At 43.3% G+C, this 24,615-nt stretch overlaps 1 protein-coding gene across 1 annotated transcript; it reads right to left on the reverse strand.

Annotated features, from left to right (window-relative positions):
* Positions 1 to 625: 625 nt before the first annotated feature.
* npas1 (neuronal PAS domain protein 1) lies at positions 626 to 24,451 on the reverse strand. Its single transcript, XM_028419888.1, has 12 exons — positions 24,349 to 24,451; positions 22,681 to 22,919; positions 12,837 to 12,904; positions 11,008 to 11,097; positions 4,749 to 4,923; positions 4,543 to 4,655; positions 3,969 to 4,165; positions 3,785 to 3,891; positions 3,444 to 3,591; positions 2,059 to 2,172; positions 1,265 to 1,965; positions 626 to 1,225 (listed from the first exon to the last, which is right to left on the reverse strand). The coding sequence occupies exons 1-12, from the start codon at positions 24,441 to 24,443 to the stop codon at positions 864 to 866; spliced, it is 2,409 nt and encodes an 802-aa protein (XP_028275689.1). The 5' UTR covers positions 24,444 to 24,451; the 3' UTR covers positions 626 to 863.
* Between the last annotated feature and the right edge of the window lie 164 nt (positions 24,452 to 24,615).

Consider the following 24,615-nt stretch of genomic DNA (forward strand, 5'->3'; position numbering starts at 1 on the left):
AAATAAAACAAGAAAAAAAAACAAGAATATGGCTTTCATACACAAACACAACTGCAGCATCATACAGAATATACTATAATTAATACTCGACAACTTAAAACAGATTACCATCCTGTCTGCATTGCATTTTATTCCCTTATATATAATGGAATGTCTGGGACTATATCATTCATATGTTTTTGTCCCAACAGTGTGCTTTAGTTATGGCTGACTGATGAATACTTTTTTTGAGTCATTATTTATTTTGAGTCTCAATACAAAAACACCAGAGGGCCGTCTCGGTCTATTTTCAGGGGAAACCCTCTAATCACATTCTCACTTGTAAGAGATGATTTGTGTAATACTGCAATAATAAAAATTCATATTCCAAAGTCTTTCAGTCCTACAGACAACAGTCCGTCTCTTTCTACTGGTTTTTTTAGGGTTAATTGGGTTAATTGGAGTGACAATAACGAGGATGTGAGCTGAGGGTCTTTATGGTTTTGTCTGTATATACAATATGGCTTCTCTGAGTGGAAGAGACACATAAATCAACACAGTCATCTAGAGAAAGACACAGAGCAGAGTTCATTATTGTTGCAGAGACGAACAGTCTTGAGGGACAACCAGTCAAAAGTTTCCCGTTTTCTCTGAGAGTCGCTGTCAGCCGCCCACAATGGACCGACGCCACAGATTCCGATGGCAGCGACTTGTCACACACTTTAGATTGCAGTTATTCAGCTCATTGTCCAATTAGTAATGTCCTTAGAGGCTTAATGTCCTGCCACTTCTGTCTCTCCTGCCCTTTTCAATGTCTCTTTCTGTCCTGTCACTCCGTTCCTTCATTTTTCTCTTCTCACCTCCTCCTCCACCTCTTCTGAGGCTCAGTCCTCCTCTGTGCCTGCAGCCCCCCTCAGTCCGTTCATACAGAAGGGCAGGCCGGAGGAGAAGGGGCTGTCAGACGGGGAGAAACCACTGAAGGGTGGCAGGCCGGCCAGCCGCTGTAGGTGGGGGAAGAAGGCCGGCGGGGGTCCCTTGTGGTGGTCCGAGCGTAGCTGCAGGCCATCACTGTGTCCTGTGCTGTGGTGGTGGGAGGGGGGCAGCTCAGGTGGAGCGTAGCGGATCGTGCTTGGAGCGTAGAGGCTCTGCGGGCCCTGCGGGCCAAGAGCAAGGGGATGGAAGAGGACCCGTCCTGCTGCACCGCCTGCTGCCAGTCTCTGGAGCAGGTCAAAGTCAGGAACATTACCTGCCCCGCCGCTACCACCGCTGCTCCGACTGACCACACCCGACACAGCCCCCCTCTCCTCGCGTGGCAGTGGGGATGACACAGACATGGCGGGGGACAGAGCTGGGGAAGGTGGTGTGAACAAGCCTTTCGGTGGGGCTTCACTGCTGGAAGAAGAATCAGGAATTGGGGTGGTTGGGCTGTCACCATTGAGGCTGCTGGAGGGTGTGTGCGCATGTGAGGGCTGGGTGGCGTGCGTGTGTGGGGTGGAGGTCTGTGTGTGTGACCCCCAGCGCCCACCAGTGGTCAGGGCTTCATGTTCAGTCTTGATACTGGGACTGCCAGATACAGGAGACGGGGCCACCACACTCTTCAGCTGCTGGATCACAGCCCTGCCGTTGTGCACCCTCCCGCCTCTCTCCCCAGTGGTCGCAGTGTCTCCTCTGTTCTGTTTACCTCCTCCCCCGCTGTCCTCCTGCTTCAGTCTGTCGCTGTCTCCCCCCTGGTTCCACTCCGTCTCTTCCTCCTCCTCCCCCTCGCTTTCGCTCGCCAAATCAGAAGAGGCTGACACACTTTCCTCTGCGTGACGGAGCTCCTCCAGTCTGCGACGGCTTTCGGGAGGGGCGCCCTCAGGGTCGGACCTCAGCAGGCGCTTCCTCCTGTCCTCTGATTGGATGGCAGAGGTGGTGAATTTCTCTCTGCCTTTAGTGTCAGGGTCACTTTTCCCCACTGAGCTCTTCAGCGGCTGTGAGCCTGCGGAGGAGAAGACATTTTTATGAACAGAAGAGCTACATGAACGTGTTTATGTGTGTCAGCGGACGTTATCAGGAGGTATGAAGGTGTGAAGCGCTGCACCTCGGGCCTGCGGGGAGCTGTCGGTGGGGGACGAGCTCACTCGAAGCCGCTCTGCTCTTATGCTCTCTGGTAGCTGCAGCAGATCCAGAGGAGTGTCGGGCAACTCTGTTCGACTGGATGTGAAAATGGAAAAAAGGTGTGAGAGGAGGTGGACGTATGCACAAATGATCATCTACCACTTACAGCCACTTTAAAAACAACACCAGTGCTGTGATGGTTTGAGTGAATACTTAAGAGATGGAAACAACATATAATCAGCCTAATGACAACCTCCAATAGCCAAACTGCCTCACACCCCTCTAACCTCCACCTAACAATCTTTCCCTTAAAACACATACACATGCGAACAGACACACAAGCGGACCCCACCCTACCATGAACAACACACACACGCTAAGCCCCACTCAGCAGCCCACCTATACATAGTTAAGCTCAGACAAGGAGGAGGCTGTTGGAGAAGTTAATGAGCTCTTGTAATTACAGCACTAATTAACTAAAACACCATTCAGCCCCAAAATTCTGACATCCATTTGTTGTAATTATATAGCTTCAGTCCAATTAGCATTGAAATGCAGCCTCTTGTTTTTGTCTGACTGGTGGTGTGCGCACATTTTGTTCTGTGTGTATTCAAGATGTGTGTGGTTGATATATAAAGCCCTAAACAAAGGCGATGCTGCACTTAAATGGAGATTTATATTTACAGGTACTACAGAAGATAGAGCCAATGAAACAAAAAAGTATCTGAATGGCATTTTTACTGTAATTCTACTTATGGTTAAAGACATTGTTTCAAATTTTGACACATTTTTTCTTCAAAACTTAAATGTTTTTATAACATCAGTTGAGGAGTTTTAAAGCTTTCTTATAAAGTCTTGTTTTCTAATTTAGCAATAATAAAATGATTGTACTTGTGCTAATTAATACTATAACAACACAAAAAATAGATAAAGGTTGACAATTTAAAGTTAATATAAACATTTCATAGCGGAGTGAGAAAGTTATTTTTAGTGACACTGAAAAAAAAATGTAAGAACTTGCTGTGTGTTCCTACTAACTGGAGAAACTGTCAGAAGTGTCTATTCTTCAGATTAAAATCTTTAAAACTTAATATTTTGGAATCATCTTCGAATTTTGGCCTTTTGATATGTATATAAAACTTTTAAATAACTATTAAATTTAATAGGCAGTGGTAAAGCACTTTGCTTTGATGTCACTGTTTTGTAAGTATCCTCACATGTAGGAAGCAATGAAACTCACTATCCCAATAATCCCCCTACATTTCATCATCTATCCCTTCAAAGGATCTCTGTACACAGTGGGGTGCCTGCATATATAAACTGGGCTCGTATTGGTGCTCCAGGAGAACGGGCTGCGGCGTGCTGACCTTAGTACATAGTTAACCCATATGACGTTGCGTTCATGGGGGGCTTTGTGGTTGATGGAGACGGTGGCAGTGGACTGGATCCACAAGTAGCCTCCTCTCCTCTGGAGCCAGCGATAGTAACCCGTCACTACCTGGCCCTTCCTCAGCACTGAGGCAGAAGAGGCAGAAAAGAAGCATGTTTTTAGTTTGACAGTTCACAGTGGTGGCAGCAGAGGGCGCCTATTACAACAGGACAGAGTGAGGTTTCAACAGGCGCTCCTCACCCCCATATTCAGATAGTATGGAGAATAATATGAGTGGGGATGAATTTTATATACTACATGCATATGGATGTGACTTACAGTCCTCGTGGCTCTGCCGGAGGTTTTCCAGGTCTTCTACATGGATGAAATGGTAACAGGTGTGTCCCACCACCTCTGCTGGGGTCAGATCCATATACTCAGAGATCCTGAAAAAAAGCATCAGTTAAAACGAAACGTGTGTCTTTTCAACTTTAAACAAAAAAACAAAAGAAGACACTCATACCTGTTCTCACAATATGTGACCTGTAGATCCATGTTCACCCGGAGGACAAACATGTGGCTCTCCATGCGGACTTCATTAAGCGTGGATGGCGGCAGAGTGTGCGCCAGTGCAACCAAACCCATTGGACGACGCACTGAGCGTGTGGAGCCTGGAACGAGTGCAGGACGGCAGCGGATTCGTCCCGTCACGTGGATTACCTGACAGGCACAATGTTCATTCATTACACACTGAGCCAGTTTGCAAGAAGATGACAAAAATAATCACCTGAAATTTGAAGTGAGGAGAATAACATTAAAAACAGCACGAGATTTATACAGAATACAGAGTTAGAGCTGCAGCTCTGGTGTAACAGCAGCGAGCGCAGTAAACTGTTATGTGCAGTGGTTCAGTGTGAAATAAGGTCACAGCCGTAAAACATACAGAAAACGACCAACCTGACAGTGCTATGAAACAATGGCAGCACAAAACAAAGTGACAGGGAGGCTCTGCTTGTTATTTTACAATCCCAAGAACAAGCAGGTGAATTAAAGTATGCAGAGCACAAGACACGTCTTTAAAAGTGTTTCCTCTGTACCTTGTATCCAGAGGACTTCACGTGCAGACCTCGTTTGGTGAGTGTGGACTTCATGCGGATGAAGAAGCCACGGTCAGGAGGATCATCTGCAGGAGAATGAGGACTAGATGGAGCTGCAGAGGATGGGAGAGGAAAATATAAATAATGTATAAGCTTATATGTTTTGTGTTCATTCTCTCCCTTATGAATAGACAGTTTAATGGTACCAGGTTCAGGGGTACCAGCCAGGGAGGAGGTGGACGCAGAGCTGGAGGCGCTCTCGGGGCCTGTGTGGCAGCCGGCCTCGGCCCGCAGATGAGGCCTGATTCCTAGTCGCTCTGCCATCTCAACGTGGTCCGCCGGGTGGATGTAGTCAAACACGCTGCTGCCGGTGAGCTCCACCTGAGGAGAAGCACATACACAGATGAAAGCCAGGCGCTTTTCGCACAAATTACTACACACACACACACATACTGAAAAATCAATATACGTTATGACAGGAAAATGAAAGCGCCGCTCTGGGTTACAACTCAACAAGGAATGTGGAGGTTATAAGAAACCCCACCACCACTAAACCCCCTTCCCAAGACTCACACACACATACATTTAAAACCAGTCTCTGAGGACCAAGTCACTACAGTGCTACACAAATAAAACCAGGGGAGATAAAAATCAATTGTATTTGCTGATTAAAAACAGGTGAACTCCGACTATCTCCAAAGGTCACATTACTATTCTTTTTATTCCCCGTGTCCCTCCCAGCTCCTTCATTCAGTTACAGTCTATCCCAGCAGGCAGTGCAACAGCTCATACAGCTCTATATGATTCTATCATCATAATGCATCATAGTCGCATCTCTAATCATTTAAAGGTAATAATGGTGCTGCTCTTGCATAGCATCCATAAAGGCAGCACAATCGGAGGTGTGATTTCATCAGAAGCTGTATAAATGAGGCCGCGCACGCGCGTGTGTGCATATGTGAAAAGTAAGGGGTGTAAGGATGCATGTTTACACACACACATATATGCAGCTTCTATTACATCTGTGAACGTGTGTGTATATATGTGTGTGTGTGTGTGTGTGTGCCAACACCATTCCATCTGATAAAGCCGTGGCTGCAGCAGCCTCACACCCTTGTCTGTAGGACACAGCCATTTATTACCGGATTAGAGCCATTTACTGCAGGCTTTATGGGAGCTTCAGCAGGCCCTCAAGGACATCACAGCCAGGGAGAGGAAGAAGGGGAACAGGGAAGGCGGGAGCACAGGAATGAGAGCGATTGATGATGAATGAACAGAGATTTTGGAGGGGGAGGAAATCCCATCGGGTGAGGGAGGGTTTAGGGTCACAGGGTGTCATTTTTTGGGACATGTCCTTCTTTTGGAATTATGCCACCTGTAATACTAAATACTTTGATGGGGTGACAAACTGTGCTTCAACCAAATCATGTGAAAGTAATTCCCTACTCTGACCTATGTACCAGTTTGAATATGTGTTCAGGCAACTTTCTGTTGACCAGCTTCACCACTCTATATATTATTCTATTTGTTGAGATGTAGAGAGGTATTACACAAATTTGATTCAATCAAATTTATGACATGTATAACAGAAGTTCAGAATGACAAAATTAAAAGTGTGAGGCTATGTTAGAAAAACTAGGAGATACATAGTTGGAAAGACTACATACCCAAAATCACATAACTGATGTAATTATAACTGACAGTCATGCACGCTAGCTCCAGAAATTTGGATTGGTCTGATATCCACTCCCAAAAGCTGTGGCTGAGGTCTAACACTGGGAGTTATGGCCTCTTGAAAGGAAGTATGATACTAACTACATTATGTTATGCTGTATACTTTTTAACTGAAGACTGTTTGTTAAGTATGCTTTATTATTTATATATTTTTTAATATAGTATAACAGATTTCTTATTTTCATCATCTCTTTATTACTACCATTATTGCTGACGTGCATCTGAAGGCTGCTACATTTTGATGTTTGGCTGATGTTTTATTCAATATCTGTAAATTGTTGTTACATTATACAACCTGAGTTACACTATCCTGTTGCACCTGCCAACACCCCCACCTGTGGGGAAACACTGTAGTGAAAGTAGCACAGGTGAGGGTGGTGTCTGTGGAGCCGGACAGGACATATTTCACTGTTTTAGCTTAAATGCTATCAGATCTCCATGCTGTTTAAGACCATCAAAATATGATGCATTAAAGCTTCACAACAGTGAAATTAAGTGGTTTTTTCTGATCCATCTTCACTGAGCAGATATAACATCCGCAGTGTAATTACTTTTCTGCCGCATCTCTTTTGATTTTGACATCAAAACTAATACATTCATTAATGTTTTAAAACTAAGATGCATCTACGCATTAAGCAGCTGGAAATTTGACAAACTGACAGGGTTTACTTCTTAAACTCTGATTAAACCTCACTTTGAGCATTTGTTATAACTGACTGTGAAGAGTGATCTATCAGTCTACATGTCCGTCTGTCTGGCTGTGGTTAAGGTGAATTTCACGATCAGTAATCCTTCTCCATGGCAGGTTGTCATTTTCAAACAAGGACTAAATTTACCTCCTCTCAGAATACTGGACCAGCCATCTGAAAGAGACACAATCCCCTGGCCCTATGGTATTGGAAAACAAGGTAGAGAGACAAACAGGTCCTTATGGGCTTTACTGGGCTTAAGACCTATCCGAATAATATCACTCCATCACAGGCAGGAGGGAGGGATTGAAAAAAGATCAGACAGAAATGAGAAGATGAGAAAGAGACGCAGCGATTGAGAGGATGAGTCAGGCTCAGAAATAAAAACAGGTATAGAATGTGGCGCGGAGGGAGACGTGAGGAGAGACTGAGATCATTCAAATCTCTCAAAGTGTGTGTGTGTGTGTGTGTGTTTGTGCGTATGCAAGCACACGGCACGCCTGTTTCTCTGTGTATGTGACCAGACTCTGTTTTTATGTCTTCGTGTGTCATTGTGTGTCATTGTTTGTGTGAGTAGTTGTCTGTCAGTTGCATCTGTGCGAACCTGTGTGTGTGTGTGTGTGTGCAGATATGCACGTGCATGTATGTATGGTGGTGGTGGTGGTGGTGGTGGTGTGGTGGGGATGGGGGGCAGCGAGCAGGGGAAGGAGAGACATGATATAAATAATAGCAGGGGGCTTTAATATGTATGAGGCATCCGGGCAGTGGTCCACAACATACTCTCAGCCCTCAGCCCTCACTGACTGATGGGAGAAGAGAGAGGGAAGGAGGGGGAGATGGGGAGAGGAGGGAGGGGGAGCGGGGGCTGCATACTAACCATTCGCAGATCAATTCTCTCCTCCCTCAATCTACCATCCTTCCTCCCTTCTCTTTACCCCATTTATCCCTTTTTCTTCTCCTCTCAGCCCTTTACTCCTTACTTCTCCATCCTTTCCATGTCTCCTCCCTCCAACCCCTCATCATCTCTATCCTTTGTCTCTTTCCCTTGCCTCCTCTCACCCCCTTCCTTTACTCGCTACATGGCATTCCCAGGTTTATCCTCGTTCTTCTGGCCTGGAGACCCAGCGAGAGACAAAATGATACCTGCAGGCACCAGGGGAGCGGGCGGCGGGCCGTGCCCTTGGTCAAGGTGCCTGACCTGGGCTAAGCCGGATAAGCAGCCCCACTGTCAGGGGAGTGGCCCAGGGTGTAAGCCAGGGCAGAGGGGTCAGACAGGGGGACAGAAGATGCAGGGCAGGGGCGGTCCACGGGGGCGACATGCCCTCTAAAACAAACCACCAGTTATACTTTTTTTCACTCAAAACATCGTTTGTTTGTCTGTCCTTCCCCCTCTCCCCTGTGTCCAGCCACCACTCGCCAACATCTAAGTGTTTTTGTCCTCTCTCCCCCCCCACCTTCCCTTTCTCTCTTTTTGTATGTTTTTTTCGCTGGCCATAAACACACTATATACTTCCTCTCATATATCTCCAAACTCAGTATATCTGCCCATTCTGGCTGTCTCTTTTCTCATCATAAACCTTCTATGTCCCCGCCTGCTCTCATCTTTTCAGGAAGGTAAACGCAGCGTTGTATGTTCAAGGTTTTGGACGTAATCTTCGATCATAAATAATTTCATTAGAATGCTGATGGCTTAGGCCCTGTTTGAGTAGATGTGATGGGTTAGGCCATCTGCTCAGCTGATAAGAACAGCTCTGTTTTATTAGCATCTCCACCAAAGCCGCGGCTGTCTTGTTTACCTAGGCAATCCCAAGGCGAATTTCATTCCTACTGCACATTTAAACTCTATTTACACACTCAGACTCTCTTTCTCCTCTTTACCACTGTCTCTCTTTCTCCCCCCATTCCTCTTTATTTTCTTTCTTGTAATTGTCTGTCTGCTTTTCTATGGTTCTCCCTTTTTTGGTCTGTCTCAGCTGCCTCCACTCTTATTGTTGCCTGATTATCTCAACTTTTTTTTGCCTTTACCCATTTAATCTGTATAAGCAAGTGTGCTCATGACTCAGAAATAAAAACAAAACAAAACTCCAAAGCATGTCTAACTAACTCCTCTCCTGTCCTTTTCTTATGTGCATGTAAGGAGATCACTGTCACCTGTGGTAACAGCTGTAAAGAAGTACATGTCCAACTACACAAGTTAGGGGATAAAAGGCAAAAAAACTGTCTGCTTTGCATTGTAGCTAAAGAAACACTGTAGAAACACCCTTTGTGGAGAAGATGTCTTGTTTGGACATAAGTGTAGTTGCTTGCATAGCAATGGAACACGCATTGTGAACTCAAGACAAATTGTGCATGCTTGTGACCTCAGTGTGTGTCCAGACACAGCTCGTCACTTGTTTGGCTCAGTTGCATAATAACAATTTAAAACCCATTTCACAGGTATGGCAATAGCAGGAATCCACTTTCTATATGAAAATGCACATGAACTGATCCTGTGTAAAAATCCAAAAGGGGAATAGAGGTCAAACCACCTGTGCACATCTGTGCACTTACCAAGAGCTCTGGTTTAGCAAGGAAGCACAACCTTGACAAGTAAACTACATAATGTATTATAGTCATTTTAGATTGAAAGACTTTTGTACCAAAATCAGCATGTGGAGTACATACAATTTTTTTTGACTTAATTCTCATTAAACTCGGAGCCAAGTTAAGAATAATTGAGTGCTGACTGAATGTAAATGAATGGAACTGGTAGCTGAAATGTCAAATAGTTGGAGAATCTAGCAGCAGAGGTGCCAGAAGAGTGGAAATAAAACCTGTTTCATGCTAGAACAAACAACACACTAACATCTGGCTTTTTTCAGTGGGAAAGGGTATGATCACACCTCTCCTGGGTCAAAAGTAGTCGCAGGGAGTGATGGAAATTTGACGGCCTGTTGAACATTTTTTTGTGCTTCTCTTTTAGTCTTTATTTCATTGCCACAATATCTGCTTTCATTTAAGCAACACATCAGTAATAATTGAGGTACAAGGTATAAAACAGTCACCACTATATATGTGACGTCAAACATGACAACACAGGAAATATTAGGGCAGACTGCTGGCAGCTGGATGAAGTTAAAGCCTTTTTTTAAAACCATGTTTAAAAAAAAACTGTATATCTGCAACAACTCCAGTGTTAAAAACAAAGCGTTTGCTGATAAACGTGCAAAAAAGAAAAGAAAAAAAGAGCTTGATGTTTGTGTGTGTTGTTTTTTCTATTTTTAATCAAGTGTAAAGTATAGTTGTATCTGCAGAAATAAGTTGCTTCACGGACTGTACAGGCAAGGGATTAAACATCTGCCAATGACTTTAGTGTTGATACAGCAGGTGAGAAAAAAAATACCTAAGATGCTTTAATTCTGCCAACAATTGTCCTCAATCACAGAAAACTTAGATGTTTAAACAAACACTCAATTACTTCTCTTATTGTTGCACTAAGTTCCCTCATTTTCTCTCTGTTCTTCTTGCTCTCTCTTATCACACCTCTCCTCCTTTCCTCCCCCTCTCTTTCTCTCTCCGACTGTCTCTATCTATCTTCCCATCCCCCTTGGTGTTTTTCCCCCTCCCTACAATCAATGTGGCTTTTAAGATGCCTATCGATTTGTTCCCCTAGACAGCCCCTGCGCGCTGGGGCGACACTTTGATTGCTGGGCCAGTAATTACTGTTATTATTTATGCATCTGGGCAAAATGGCAGGACTTAACATTCACAGTACAAGAGGCCACAGGCAATCAACAGAGGTGAGCACCTGGAGAGGGAGAGAGGATGGTAGAGAGAGGTGGACAGAAAGAGAGAGAGAGTAGCATTGCCCCTGTGAGAGTTGCACTCCAGAGATGAGCGCAAAGTGTGCAGTCAAAGATATTCACACTCACACACAAACACACACTCCTGGGAGAGGATATGAAAGCCTAAGCAAGAGACAGGCACGTGTGTGCAAATGCACTTGTATACAAAGGATTATTCTGATGTGTGTGAGACTGAGAGCAAGAGGAGGTCGTCTTACCTGTGAGAGTCCCAGGTAGATAGAAACTGTCTCTGAGATGTAAAGGAAGCGTCCCTCCTGACTGACCACAAACACAAAGCCATCTAGAGACTGTGCACACAACACACACACAGACACACACACATTAGCACACACAAACAAAAAGGCAAACAGAAACAAGACAGACAAATTAGAGCAATTAGTGTGTATCGAACAAATTACAATGAGCTAGAGAACAAACAACCCGTCACCCCTCGGCCTCTTATCTCAATTCACAAGAGCACTCACACAGACACACACAGACACACACACACACACACACACACACACACACAGACACACATAAATGTGAACAGGCATGAAACAACTCCCATAGATGCAAGCTGTCACTACACACAACAGCTGTGAGCAAGACCTGCATTACCAAAGACACATAAACAAATTGGGCAAAGAGACATGAGAAACAGAGCTTATAGACCAGGGCTGTTTCAATCAACTGTAATAAACTATGAGTCAAAGCTTCATCCTGGATCTCTGGCTAACTATAAACACACACAGGAGCAGATGCAGACACAGATAGAACTGGAGTCATTACATCCTGCAGTGATTCTAATGAGAAGTGAAAGGTATACAGCCAGCCCATTAGAGGGGACTCCTTCAGAGAATAATATTAATCGTCATAACAAGCATCCGGGAGTGCGTCGACACAGCCTCAGCCCAATACACACATGTGCTGCACAGACCAGGGCCACTTTCCTCTAGAAAAATGATTGCTATTTTGGCGGCCCAGTGCTTAAAGTGGCAGTGGTAATTTATGCAGCTGACACATCCAGTATGCAAATGTGTGGCCGGGGTGTGGGGCGTCGTGTGTCGTGGCGAGGAGAAACCAGCCGCCTGAATGTCGGAGAACTAAAGTGCAATTATCAGGCTATTACAGCAGGAGGACGGCTGGGAGGGAGGAATCATACAGTTTTTCTGGAGCGTTAATTTGATTTCTATCAACGCTGTTCCCTAAGCCTCCGTTCCTCTTTTAAAATGCCGGAGGAGAGCAGACATATGTAATGTTTCTTTGTTTTACCACAGCCTACTCATTTATAAATTCCTACTCTACCCTGTCTCAGTCCTACCTGTTTCTTCTGCTTCACTCCTTCCCGCCCCCACCACCACTTCTCCAAAAGTAAAATCTGCACCTTCTTTGCACTTCCTCTGACTCTTTGTCTCTACATCCTGCATTTCGTCACCCCTGCAGCCCTCCTGCCACAGAATACCCCTCAGGCTCCATTCATCTGTCAGTGCAAGAGGGAGGCATTCTTTGGCAGGCAACAACATTGTCCAAAGTATTTGAGCTTTATGATGTGTGTGTGTGTGTATGTGAATGTGCTTATGAGTTTGCCTGAAAAGATATAAGTCCAGGGGGAAAGACTTTGCGATCGCACATAGGAACAAACTACAAACTACAGCACGACAAAGACAAACAAGACAAATGTGCTTTTGCAATTATCTGAAAAAACAAAAACTACAAATCTGTTCAAAGAGATGTAAATGTAACGCTCTGGAACCGTTGACATGGTTTCGTTTTAAAAATGACATCATAGCCAGAAAATGTTAAAGCTGTCAGATTTATAAGTTTGCCATAGTTTGTACAGGCATATTGTGTGATTACTCTTTTCGTTCACAGAACGACAGAATTTAAGCATAAACTTGAAATTTTGCAGGACAGGACTTAAAAATATGCTTATAATGACTAAAAATGTGGATTGAAAAAAAATATATAAACTATATAACTAATGTTGATATCATCATAATGATTACAGAAAAGGGAGGAAAGTGTGGGGCTCTGTGGTCCTTACCTGCAGAAGGTGTGCTCCTAGGTGCTGCTCAAACATGTCAGTGGCCAGAGAATGAGATGATCGTCTAACTGCGGAGAGAAACAGAGAAAAACACGCTTCAGGTATGGACTGACATCAACACTATCACTAGTTGATATTTTAATGATAAAACCTGTTTTTAATATGTGAAAAGATGCTCTATAAAGAACCCAATAATAAAAGTAAAACCCTCAAGTTAATAATTTAACAGAAATGATCAGATTTTAAATTTTAGTTTCAACATTCCTGGTTAACCTTGGCATCGTTTATTTAGGTACAGATTTTACACAGCATCTGCCCAAAATGTATAAATATGGAAGTACTATCCTTCTGCAAAGTTAATGAGAGAGTGTTTATAATATCACTGCATAAGGTAGAAGTATTCCAAGAGAAGATGCGTATTTGAACTCTGTTAATATTTACAACTTCAGGAATTAAATCTTAGGAAAATCTGCAGTTCAGTCTGTGTTGTTACAGATTAGACATATAAGCAATTATAGAAACAGATCTGTAAACAGTGTGGTTTTATAATAACACTGAATGGCTGTGATGTCTTTCAATCTGCATTGAAATGAAAAGTGAAACTCGAACCAATTATGTGTGATAAAAGAAAAATCAACCGTGTTTGAAAAAAAAATGGGCATAAGGAGGGGTGCTGTGTGACGCACACTTCTCCATCTCCGCCAGACACACAAACAAACACACAAACACACACACACACAAAGTGTCTGCATCACCACTCTTAATGCATCCCAAACACAAGCTATCAGAGCTGCTTCAGTGCCAAAGTGGTGCTGTTTACCAAGGCAATTACAATACAAATAGAGTTGGAGGTGGTTAGGAGGAGGGGAGGTGGGGAGGAGGGTGAGGATAGGTGCGAGAGCAGCAGAGAGGGTATAGGGAAAATGAGAAAACACTAAGGAGGGTGGGAGTGATCACTTTCTCAAGCAAACGCGGGGCGTGGGGGGGGGGGGGCTGCAGTGACGTGGAAGATTAATTTAGCAATCAGGCGTATTTACTGTTTTATGTCAGAAAGAGTGTGTGACGGTGTGTGTATGCACCTGCGAGTGTGTGATTGCAAAAGTCGAGACCATATGTGAGAACTAATCTCACTCCAACAGGGCTGCATTTGAACACAATGTTCCCTATCCGGCAGAGACAAACTATGTGTGTGTGTGTACAGAAGATGTGTATAAGAGCATATGAATGTGTGCATGTGTGTGAGTCTGTGTGTGTGACTTTAAGGATCATCGGATATCTGTGTGTGTGTGTGTGTGTGTGTGTCGCTGCAAGGCTGAGGGAAATCAATACACGTTATGACAGGAAAATGAAAGCGCTGCTCTGGGTTACAACTGAACACAGAGGGAGGGTCGAACACTCACACACATATATACAATCACACACACACACACACGTATATATATATACTGCCCAGCTGCCTGCTTGTGATGTGAGTTTGGTGAATAGGGAGGCATTCCATTAGAGTTACACACACACACACGCACTTCAGGGATACACACAGGATGAATTCTCATGCACGGACTACACAGCAGCAACATGCCCTCTGATTAAACAACACAAATACCCCCGTGCACACACATACAAATTCTCACTCTCTCGCTCTCACACACACACACATAAATACAGAGTTGCCGGACAAAGCCACAGTGGCATTGTGAGATTGGGGTCCCCCTGTGTGACAGAGTGTGAATATAAATAAGGCAAGTCCATTCAGGGCTATGAAAGGGGGTCTGGTGCTGGGACCCTTCAGCCTAGTCAGTTGCTGCCTGAAGGGGGATGGGGAGCCCATCTCGCTCTCTGCCTGCCTGTCAGGCTCCCTTGTGGGGCAGCGGTAGAGCCACAGCACTGAGGAGTCTGGAGGAAGCAACCCCCATCATGACCATAGGAGAATGAATCAAAAGCGGCGCACACACCTTGATATTTGTTTGCGTATGCCACAGGTGAAAATACTTGGGTGTGTGTGTGTGTGTGTGTGTGTGTGTGGGTGAGACCTGGGTTTCATTGCACAGATCCCTGGAGGAAGGAAGGTGATGGCGGGTGATCAGTTGTGCTGAGTAGTGTCAGTGGGGCAAAGGAAAGGCTGGATGTGACATGAGGCCAGCAGGGCTGACAGATGAGGCACACCCAAACACACACACACACACACGCATGCACACACACTAATACACAGAGGACCATTTATTAAAGACTGCCATGGTACAATAGGGCGGCCAAGAAACCAAAACACTGGACCTGGTGTGTGTGTGTGTGTATATATATGTGTCTGTGTGCGTGCACACATGTGAAGAGAGTGAGTCTCACAGCAGTGTTGGTATCTCACCCTGAGAACAAAGCTCCTTCTGTAGTGGTGCTGTGAACCCCTACTTCTGTGTATGTGTGTGTGGAAGAGTTAAGGTTTTGTACTATTCTGTGTGTACCCTTAAATATTATCACTTTGATCATATCTTGTCTAATTATAAATAACACATTTCTAATGAGTGTCCTTTTTTTATAGATTTGGCCCACAGTCGAGGAATAATAACATTGTCCTACAGAAGCCTGGGAATACAACACAATCAATAGAACAATGTCATAAGGGACAAGAAACATGCAGTCAGAAGGTGAGATGTGTGATAACAAAAGAGCAGTGTAGCAACATCACCGTCCTTAGCTAAAGAAATGCAAGCTTTTAAAATGTTGGCTCTCCTCTGGTAAAATTCTCAGTAATGAAGTCACAATGATATTGTCACTAAAAAATTGCCACCACCAACGTAATTTATTAACTTGTTTATTGCTTTATTCATTTTACATTTCTGCTGTAGTAAGAAAAATGGAGGATAATGGTTGGTGGTACAGCTCCCTTTTTTTTGGTAATCTATTTTATAGATTATGGAGCTAACCCTTTTCAGCATACTAATTTGAAGATCTTTACTGATACTCTATGGCTCTATTTTTAAGCTTGAAGCAGGGCAGCTGGACTTGAAGATGTTTTATTGCTTCCCAAGCAGCTTCATCAGCTCACTCAGAACTGACAAAATCTAATAAGTCCAATTGGCCTGGTTAAAGCTTATGAATGAAAAGTGACCTAGATGACTGAGAACCTTCATCAACATCTAACACAGGTGTCTGTTTAAGCTGAAATCTGAACCATTTTGCCACAAACTGACATTAAGTAGAAAGTACTGGCACTGAGAAGTAAAGTGATGGTACTCTGTCAGATTAAAATTTAATGTACCATGGATCCAACTACTGATCTAACTGAAGTGCTGGTAAAAGGGGATTAAATACCAAATTACAAGTCAAATAAAGTGGTCTGGCAAGTCTGGATAAGTCTGGATGGACTGTTAGCTTATTTAAAAGCTGTGTGACTGCCTGGTGACTCATTCCCTGCTCTGTCTGACTTTCTTCTATCTTTGTTGCTCCCAGATCTCAGCAATTGCATCTATTGAGAACAATGTTAACATGGGGGGCATAAATCCAAGAAAATGTGTTTACTGCTGTGGATGCATGCCATATGAATACATCTGTGGATGTACAGCTGTGTGTGTGAGGTCTCTGATAGGGCTTCATTCGGTCACACTTCCACTTCATAAGCTTCCCAGGACTCTGCTGTGAGGTTTAATTTCATTGTGGGAATAAGAGACAGAATGGGACAGAGCGCGATCGGACACGTTAATTATAGTCTGACTCGTAGGTCAATTCTCTGGGTCTCCCCAGCGCTCCACAAGAAGAAAAGATTTGAATGATTGAATGAAAAATTTGAATGATTTTCATTATGCCTCTATCTAATACATAATTTAGTCCCAGTTAAGTCCACAAGTAATGGCTGCACACGGCCACATACACCACCCTACATTCTCACATACTGTCTTCCTTTCCACCCCCACAGTGTCAACCTTTTTAACCAGGTTAGGATGTTACCATGGGAACCAAACAGATAACGGACGCAGTGAACCCCCCCTTTCTGTCTCTAAACCTCCTCTCTCAGTCCTCTCATTCGTCTTTGTCTCTCAAGTTTGGCTCAGCTGCCAGGGTTTCACCCTTTTAAAACAAGAGCCCGATCACATGCCAAGTTGTTTACTATCATCCAAATGTGACGTTTTGGGTGTTCGGCAGACAGTGAGAGAAAGAGTGACCCTAATCGCAGCGTCCTTCTCTGGCACAATTATCTTCTCACTGTGACATCCATCCCGTCTTTTTTTCCCCTCTATCTTTCCTCTATCGCTCCGTCTCTTCTCCATCACTCCCTTGCTCCTTTTGCGGTCGAACATAATTTGAGTGCAATTAACTTCCCTTAAAAGCCCCGGCTGCTTTAAACGCTGTGAATTAGAGGGGAGGCAGACACAGGGAGATCGTCAAGAGGTGGGGGGGAGACAAAAGAGAGGTGAGAAAAAAAAGGAGACGAGAGACAGAGGCAGCGAGCGGAGGCAGTATGAAAGTCAATGTCACCAGCGCGGGGGAGGAGAGAGAGGTGTGTTTGACCTCACTAGCCGAGACAGTAAAACACTTCAGCTGGCCCTGTTGCTGGCAGTGAGTTGTCATTGTACTGTACCTTGTAAAAGACTGAGGGGTTCTCCAGCTGCCATGTTGCACCTGTTAAAGGTTAAGATGCACAAACTGTGGGAACATGGACTTTACACTGGAGATTTTAAAAGATTAATCTACTTTTGATTATGATACAATTGCACTCGCAAAGTTAAACTAGTATGGTGTACATAATTGATCATAAACATGTTTGGTATCACAGGTACATAATGCCAACACTGGCAGCATATAAGAACAAAACACAAGTTTGTGTTTGTTTAGCAAGATAATCTTTACAAATTACAACCACTTTTATCATTTCTGAAGGCTAAATACAATCACCACAAGTAAAAAGCTAATTTTATGCAATAAACAAAGTGCACCGTGGCCAAATGACCTCAATTACTACCAGCACTAGCACACTTAATTCTCCTACAAAACTAAAGTCCCCAAGCAACCTCTGTTTTATCATTTGACCACATTTTCTACGACATATAAATGTAGTCATACAATAAAATGTATAAATCTCTTAAGCTTCTGTAGAGAAGATTGAAGCAAGGCGTCTGGACTTGTAGAGTTTTCTTGAAGACGTTTCGCTGCTCATCCAAGCAGCTTCATCAGTTCTCAAGAAAACTCTACAAGTCCAGACGCCTTGCTTCAATCTTCTCTACGTATGATGACCAGGATGACTGAGAATCTTCATCAACATCTTAAGCTTCTGTACCTTAACGATGTTAACTGAGGCTCAAAAACCAGACATAAAAAAGTAAGACCTCTATTACTCACTAGGTAATAATATGTGATTACTGTCTTTCTCGTTTATTAATAATTAATAATTACATCAAAAATCTAATACTGGCCAAGTTATTCATTGGTTTATGGGTGCAGTGTGATGTCACTGTTGGGTGTGGTCAGAGGTGTGACAGGTAAAATTGACTTTTAACTAACTTCATTATAGCAGTGTAGTAGAACACAACTCGCTGTACAAACCCTGAGCAACACTGATGGACAAAGCAACTTTTCTTCTTGTCCATGTGTCGATGTGCACACTTTTGGGTTTAGGTAATGCTCTCCCAGCTTGTTTGATTGATTGTGTTTCTCTTTTTTAGTGGAGCTATTGTTGCTCAGAGATCTAAGCAATTAGTGTGGTGAGTAAAATCGCATCACACACGATTAAAAAGCTAAGGAAAGACTCCAGTTAAAATAAATCAGACTTATCTTTTCACAGAGCATGAAAGAAGGCAGGGAAATCGGGACAGAACTGTCCCCCAAAGCAAAATTTACTCAATATAGAGGTTTTGAAATATACATGATTTCAAATAGTCCTTGAATGTGCTGTGCAAATAGGTATATACACACACCAAGCGGGGATGTACATCATGGGTCATTTTACTTTTCCTGCCTTCAGCCTTTCCTTTTCGTTTGCTCCTTCCTTCCATAATCTGTCTCTCTCCTCCTTCTTTCCCCCCTTTCCTGCTCTCTCAATCTCTCTCTCTCTCTTTCTCTCTGTGAAGGTCATGCAATTGATTTTCCTCTGTCTATTCATTTTTCAAGACTGGCTTTGAAACGTGGGAAGCAGACAAAAGCCACTCCGGCCCCTCCCCTTCCCTCCATCCCTCTCCTCTCCTCCACCCTCCACCTTCCTTCCCTCTTCGCTGGCCCTCGCCCATCCAAAAACCCTCTGGACAAGAGGGAATGTGGAGGAATGCAACACCCCCCCCTTTTTCCTCACACTCCTCTCCTTCCTCCATCCTCCCCTCTTTCGGTCTTTATTCCTTCTGCATTTGTCCCTTTCCCCTCCTCTTTGGCCTCCTCTCGCTTTCAGCCGGATCTCTGACCACATTCCACTAACGGAATTAAAGTCATGCATCACACTTAAAACCCTGCCAATGCATTGTGGGTAGACTTGTTCAAACTGATGTCCAAATTAGCATTGCATTTTCAGTGTTGGTCCTGCAGAGGCTGTGTGACCGGCTTGTAAAATTCTCCAAGCATTTAATAAAATACTTAAGATATCGGTGGGCAAAATGTTAAAAGTCATTTAGTCCGTCTGTAGCAGTTCAGCTTGTTTGAGTGCCTCGCAATGTCTGTGACCTTCACACACTGCTGCAGTACTCTATATATTTACTGCTATTGTTCACATTTGTACAGGAAGTGCTTCTCATTGTACTGTAAACAGCATACCTAACATTTGTCTTTCTACCGCACTTACAGTTCATACGCAGGACAGAATGACTACCAGCGAACACACAATTCTAAACAGCAGGTATTTTCTATCAAGGCCAAGAAAAGCCTGGAACACCGAGGCAAAACAATTCCATACACGTAGAATACAGTCAAGGCTGTGGCTGTGTGTAAGAGTGGTAGTGTATGGATATCACTCAGACATTCACAATGTGCTGCGCAGCATGGATGATTAGATATTGATGGATCTGAATGGTTTCAGCAACAACAATACATATTTTCAGACACTATGACTTTAGATTACAGCGGACTGTGTATGTCTGATGCAGGTAAATCCTCTGAGCAGCATATTTTGGTGAGATTAATGATCCTATAGTTGTTATCATGGCTTTAAATCTATCTTTAATTCCTTTCTACACTGCCCCAAGGTTGGGGCAAAAGTGCTACTCCTGTGTTATCAATAAAGGTATCGTCCAACAGCTCCTTTTATTTGTGTCTATTAAAGAAGTGAAATCTGCGGGTGGATTTGCAGGTTTGCTGTGGAAAAACATATAAAATAAGAAGGTCAAGAAAATTGGGCATTTTAAGCCTATAAATTTAATGAGACAACTGTCTCCTTGAGATTAAAGCACTGAGTAAAGTTCTCTGATGTTTACTTGAGAAGTTATTGAGCGTTAAATAAATGTATGTTTCACAAGAGACCAAAAAACACAAACTTTCAGTTGTTATTATGGCTCAAAAACATTCACACTTATTTAGGCATTAGAGAAGCTATGGCAAATAAATGTCAACATCTCAGGCTTCTTGTAAGCCCAAAATATGTCTTTACTTATGTTTTTTCTACATAACAACTAAACTGACCTTTATGTGAAAAATTAATGACATGTCCCTTCAAGGGTTCTAGGAAAAGTATTCAGTGGAAATGAGGTACAAATACTTTGTTACCTTACTCAAGTAGGATTATTGGCTTATTTATTTTTCTGCCTACTTTTTACTTTGTTGTTCTGTTTGTTACATTTTTACACAAATGTATTGTTACTCGTGTTTCCTTTCATTTAGGCCTATTTTAGAATTCTCTCAGTTTAAAAAAAGCGCCCAAACTGTAGCACCATCCAGATAGACACAATTCAATAAGGAGTAACAACATATTCCATTCAGACATCCTATTGGTTTGCACGTGATACATCTTCTTTGCACGTGACAAATTAACAGGCCTAGAAACAAGAAGGACGCGCTCACATGCAGTTCAGTGTTAGAACTGATGATAGAATATGTCCTGAAATACCAAACAAAATGTCGGGAAGCACTGGCAGCGAGGAGGTCGGTAGCGAGAGGAAAACCAACCAGCCCTCTTACTGCATCCTTGGCCATACCTGGAAGAGCTGTTTGAAGTCTTGGATTGAAAAAACAACAGTTTCCGAATGCTTTGCACGCTTTGTCTGCCTAATCGCCAAGAAGTCATGGCGTTTCATAACTCGCCATCCAATTTAAAAAAGCATGTCGAAGTAAGCTGTATTATTGTATTCTGTCGATCGTCGTTGGCCCGCAGTAGCATATTAACATTTTCTATCTTTGTTGTAAAGTACAGGAAGGCTACTCCAGTGTTTCAGTTCAATTTTGTTCCTAGTCCTCACAGATTCATGCTACTTAAGCAGCTAAGCTTGGGAATGCTTTTACATTCAAAGACAGTGTGTTTAAAAACATGCCTAATAATATTTAGGCGTACAGCTGGTCATCATATCTTCCACTGAAACATTTGTTTATGGCACTCAATACACAGTCGCTATAGTGATGTGACTCCCACCTAGTTTTACCCTTAAATGTTTTTTTAGAGTAGTTATTTTGTACTTTTATAATTCAAACTATTTTAGAACCCCTGTATCTATACCTCCACTTGAGTAATAATTGTGTGTTTTGGCATTACTTAAAGTATTATTTTGATGTCATATTTACATAGAATATCCATCAGCAAAGAAACTCTGAAAACCTGTATAAGTAAGCATTAATGTAAGATACATTTTGTGGATAAGCATGCCACATGCTGTCACACAGTAACATGCTATTACATTGACTGTATTTTGCTCACATTTCCTCAAATTAGTTAGGGACAGGCATGAACACAGGCACACACAAACACACACATCTAATTGTACTGTAGCTGCATCGTTTCCCCTCAGTAATAGTAGCAATTAGACGGGCTGTATAATTACACTGTCCTCGTTATGTAGTTAATTTCTGTAATTACAAATTGCACCAATAGTTTCCTCCCTCTTTGTGTATCATCTGCCTCCCTCTTTATCTCTCTCTCTCTCTTTCACACACACACACACACACACACACACACACACACACACACACACACACAACACGTAAATTATATTCATGCTCACACAAGCCTATAGAAAATCTTTGGATGGTTATATGCACATATAACACGTGTTTACAGGCTTGTGAAAGAGCATGTGCTCACATATACAGCAGCAGTAATTATGATCACTGATAGGAGAACCGATAAATGTCCTGGTCTGAGGAGAATTTTTGTGGCATGGGGTGTCTCTGTGGGCGGGAGTATGTGGGCAGGTCAGACTGCTGAGGACTGCTTTTGATTGAAAGAGAAATGTGAGCTGAAACGTGGATTTCGGTGGTTTGTATCCTTTGGCAACACGTCAGCATATTTATCGCTGCTATATAATTTTCTTATGGGCTGAAATGTAGGAATCATCAGAGGAAAATGATCCATCACAACCATGATTTATTTGATTCTGCATACTTGCACGCTGCTGTCAACAAAAGCTGACATTTGTGAAGAGATAAAACAATTCCAAAAATCCAGAAAAAAAAAACTTTAATATTTTTTAAAACACTACAAGGTCATGAAACCAAGTGTCCTTCATCTGAGGTAAATTTTGAGCAGAGTCCTGGCTCAAATAAAAAAGGTTGTTTAAAATAAATGGAAGGGTTTTGTGTTTATTGTGTTAAAGCAAACACCAAATGTGACATTTGCACAAATGGTGCATGGTGAAAACAAAAATGATTTTGTTTTTTGTTCAAAATTTACCCGTTCTCGGCAGGTGAACAAACAGCTTTGTTGTTGTGTAGTTGTTTCCATCTTGCTTACCTTTGCCACAGTTGTTGTCTCCCTCCAGCAGAGGGCTCCAGGGTGGGTCCCCCTGGCTGGCAAAGGTGCGCATGTGCAGGTAGCTAATGGTCAGCCTGATGACCGACGCCTTGTCTAGCTGGCTGGTGATGGCCCCAGGCAGCGGCAGCATCTTAGCCAGCTCAAAGAACTCAAAATTCTCCTTCCCCCGCCGAGAACGGGCTGCATTGCGAGATTTCTCTTTACGCAGGTTCTGGAGACTGAGAGGTGGAAAGAAAGGAGGGGAGGGGGTATTAAAAGCATAAAAGACAAGGGGAAAGTGTAGTGTAAAGAGGGAACAGATAGAAGTAAAATGAAGAAACTGATAAATGCAGGCAAAAGAGAAAAGATCAGTAGGGTAGAAAATATAATCTGAATCAGCAGTGTGTAAGATGGGAGAAGCTGGTAAGGGGTATCACTTAATGCACATTTACTGGCTACCTGTTGATTCATGCTCTGTATAAAGGACCTCAGTATCAATCCAGAAAACTCATTTCATAAATACATGTGATGGTAATGGCTCCTGCAATTCAAGTGAAACAATCTCCATTCTGACCCATCTCTTGCAGATTGGCCTAGTAATTACAGACAAACTCCCTTCTTTTATCTGGCAGAGCACAGTCCTAATAATGCCATTTGCTCCAAAATCCATATGTGAACACATACACACAATCTCACGCTGCCTATCTCTCACTTTCTTGCTCCCACCATCTCTCCCTCTCCCTCCCTCTCTCATCTGGTCCCAGGCTAGTGAGCTGAAGCCGTGATTGAGGGATCAATAAGAGAGGGAGGGGCAGAGTGACAGAGGGGGGCCGGGGCTCAGGTAGCCTGTCTCTGTGACTGGGTATTGACTCTCCTCAATGGGGCCTGAGTGGTGGAATTATGTTGTCACAGCCACTTCACAATTTGTGTCGGTGCTGCGCTGGAATAAAGTGTGTGTGTGTGCATGGGTGCAAGTGTTCTCCCCTGTGTGTGTGTGTGTGTGTGTTGCTGATTTTCATGAGAAGAAAGACCACCAGTGGTGTGTCTGTGTGTGCGTGTATGTATACACAGAAGAACAAAGAAAGGAGCTGCACATAGTGTGTGTACATATGTTTATATCTTAATCAGCTGACGCAGCTGTTGTATTTCTCCCTGTTAGTCTCTAGCAAGTGAAATCAGCGTGTCTTTCTGTGAGTGTGTGTGGACTCATGCTGCCAGCCTCTGTAACATCTCATTATTATACTGCCTCGACCCCAGCCACCAAGAACAATCAATACACACACATTGATTCTGCTTAGTTTTTATATCCGCCTGTAAATGACTGCCCATTAATAATTCCAGCCAAATTTACTTAATCTCCCACTAAGGGGAGGGGATTCACAGTGCTGACAAGATTGGCAGGTGAGCAACAATGCAGGTTATATGTAACACTGAGGAGCAACAGACTTATGTCTTCTGGATAGTGTTTCATTGACAGGAAACTCTTCTTCAGGCTGACAGTGTGTGCAAGGGTGTTAATGCATAGATTTCACCTTGCAGAGATTAATTCATGGACATGCATGTAGGCTTATACAGTATCCTCTCTGTGGTGTGTGTGTGTGTGTGTGTGTGTGTGTGTGTGTGTGTGTGTGTGTGTGTGTGTGTGTGTGTGTGTGTGTCTTCTCTCACCAAGGCAGGGTGGGAGGCTTGGCCAGTAGTCCTTGTAGGAAATCCCACTCCACACTCACACATTTCCCTTCGCTGACAAACGGCATGGTTGCCATTCTTCCCCACTCACGTGCCGACGCTGCTGTTAACGAAGGCTTTGGTTGGCTGAGGGAGTGACAGACTCAGACCTGGAGATCCATGAGAGAAGCAGAAGAATAACACAGAGAGGAGCAGTTAATAAAGTAATAGCCATAAAACTATGTACACTTTGAGCCTAATATTTTTTAA

The sequence above is a fragment of the Parambassis ranga genome, chromosome 13 (assembly GCF_900634625.1).
Source record: "Parambassis ranga chromosome 13, fParRan2.1, whole genome shotgun sequence".
Classification (NCBI taxonomy): Eukaryota; Metazoa; Chordata; class Actinopteri; family Ambassidae; genus Parambassis; species Parambassis ranga.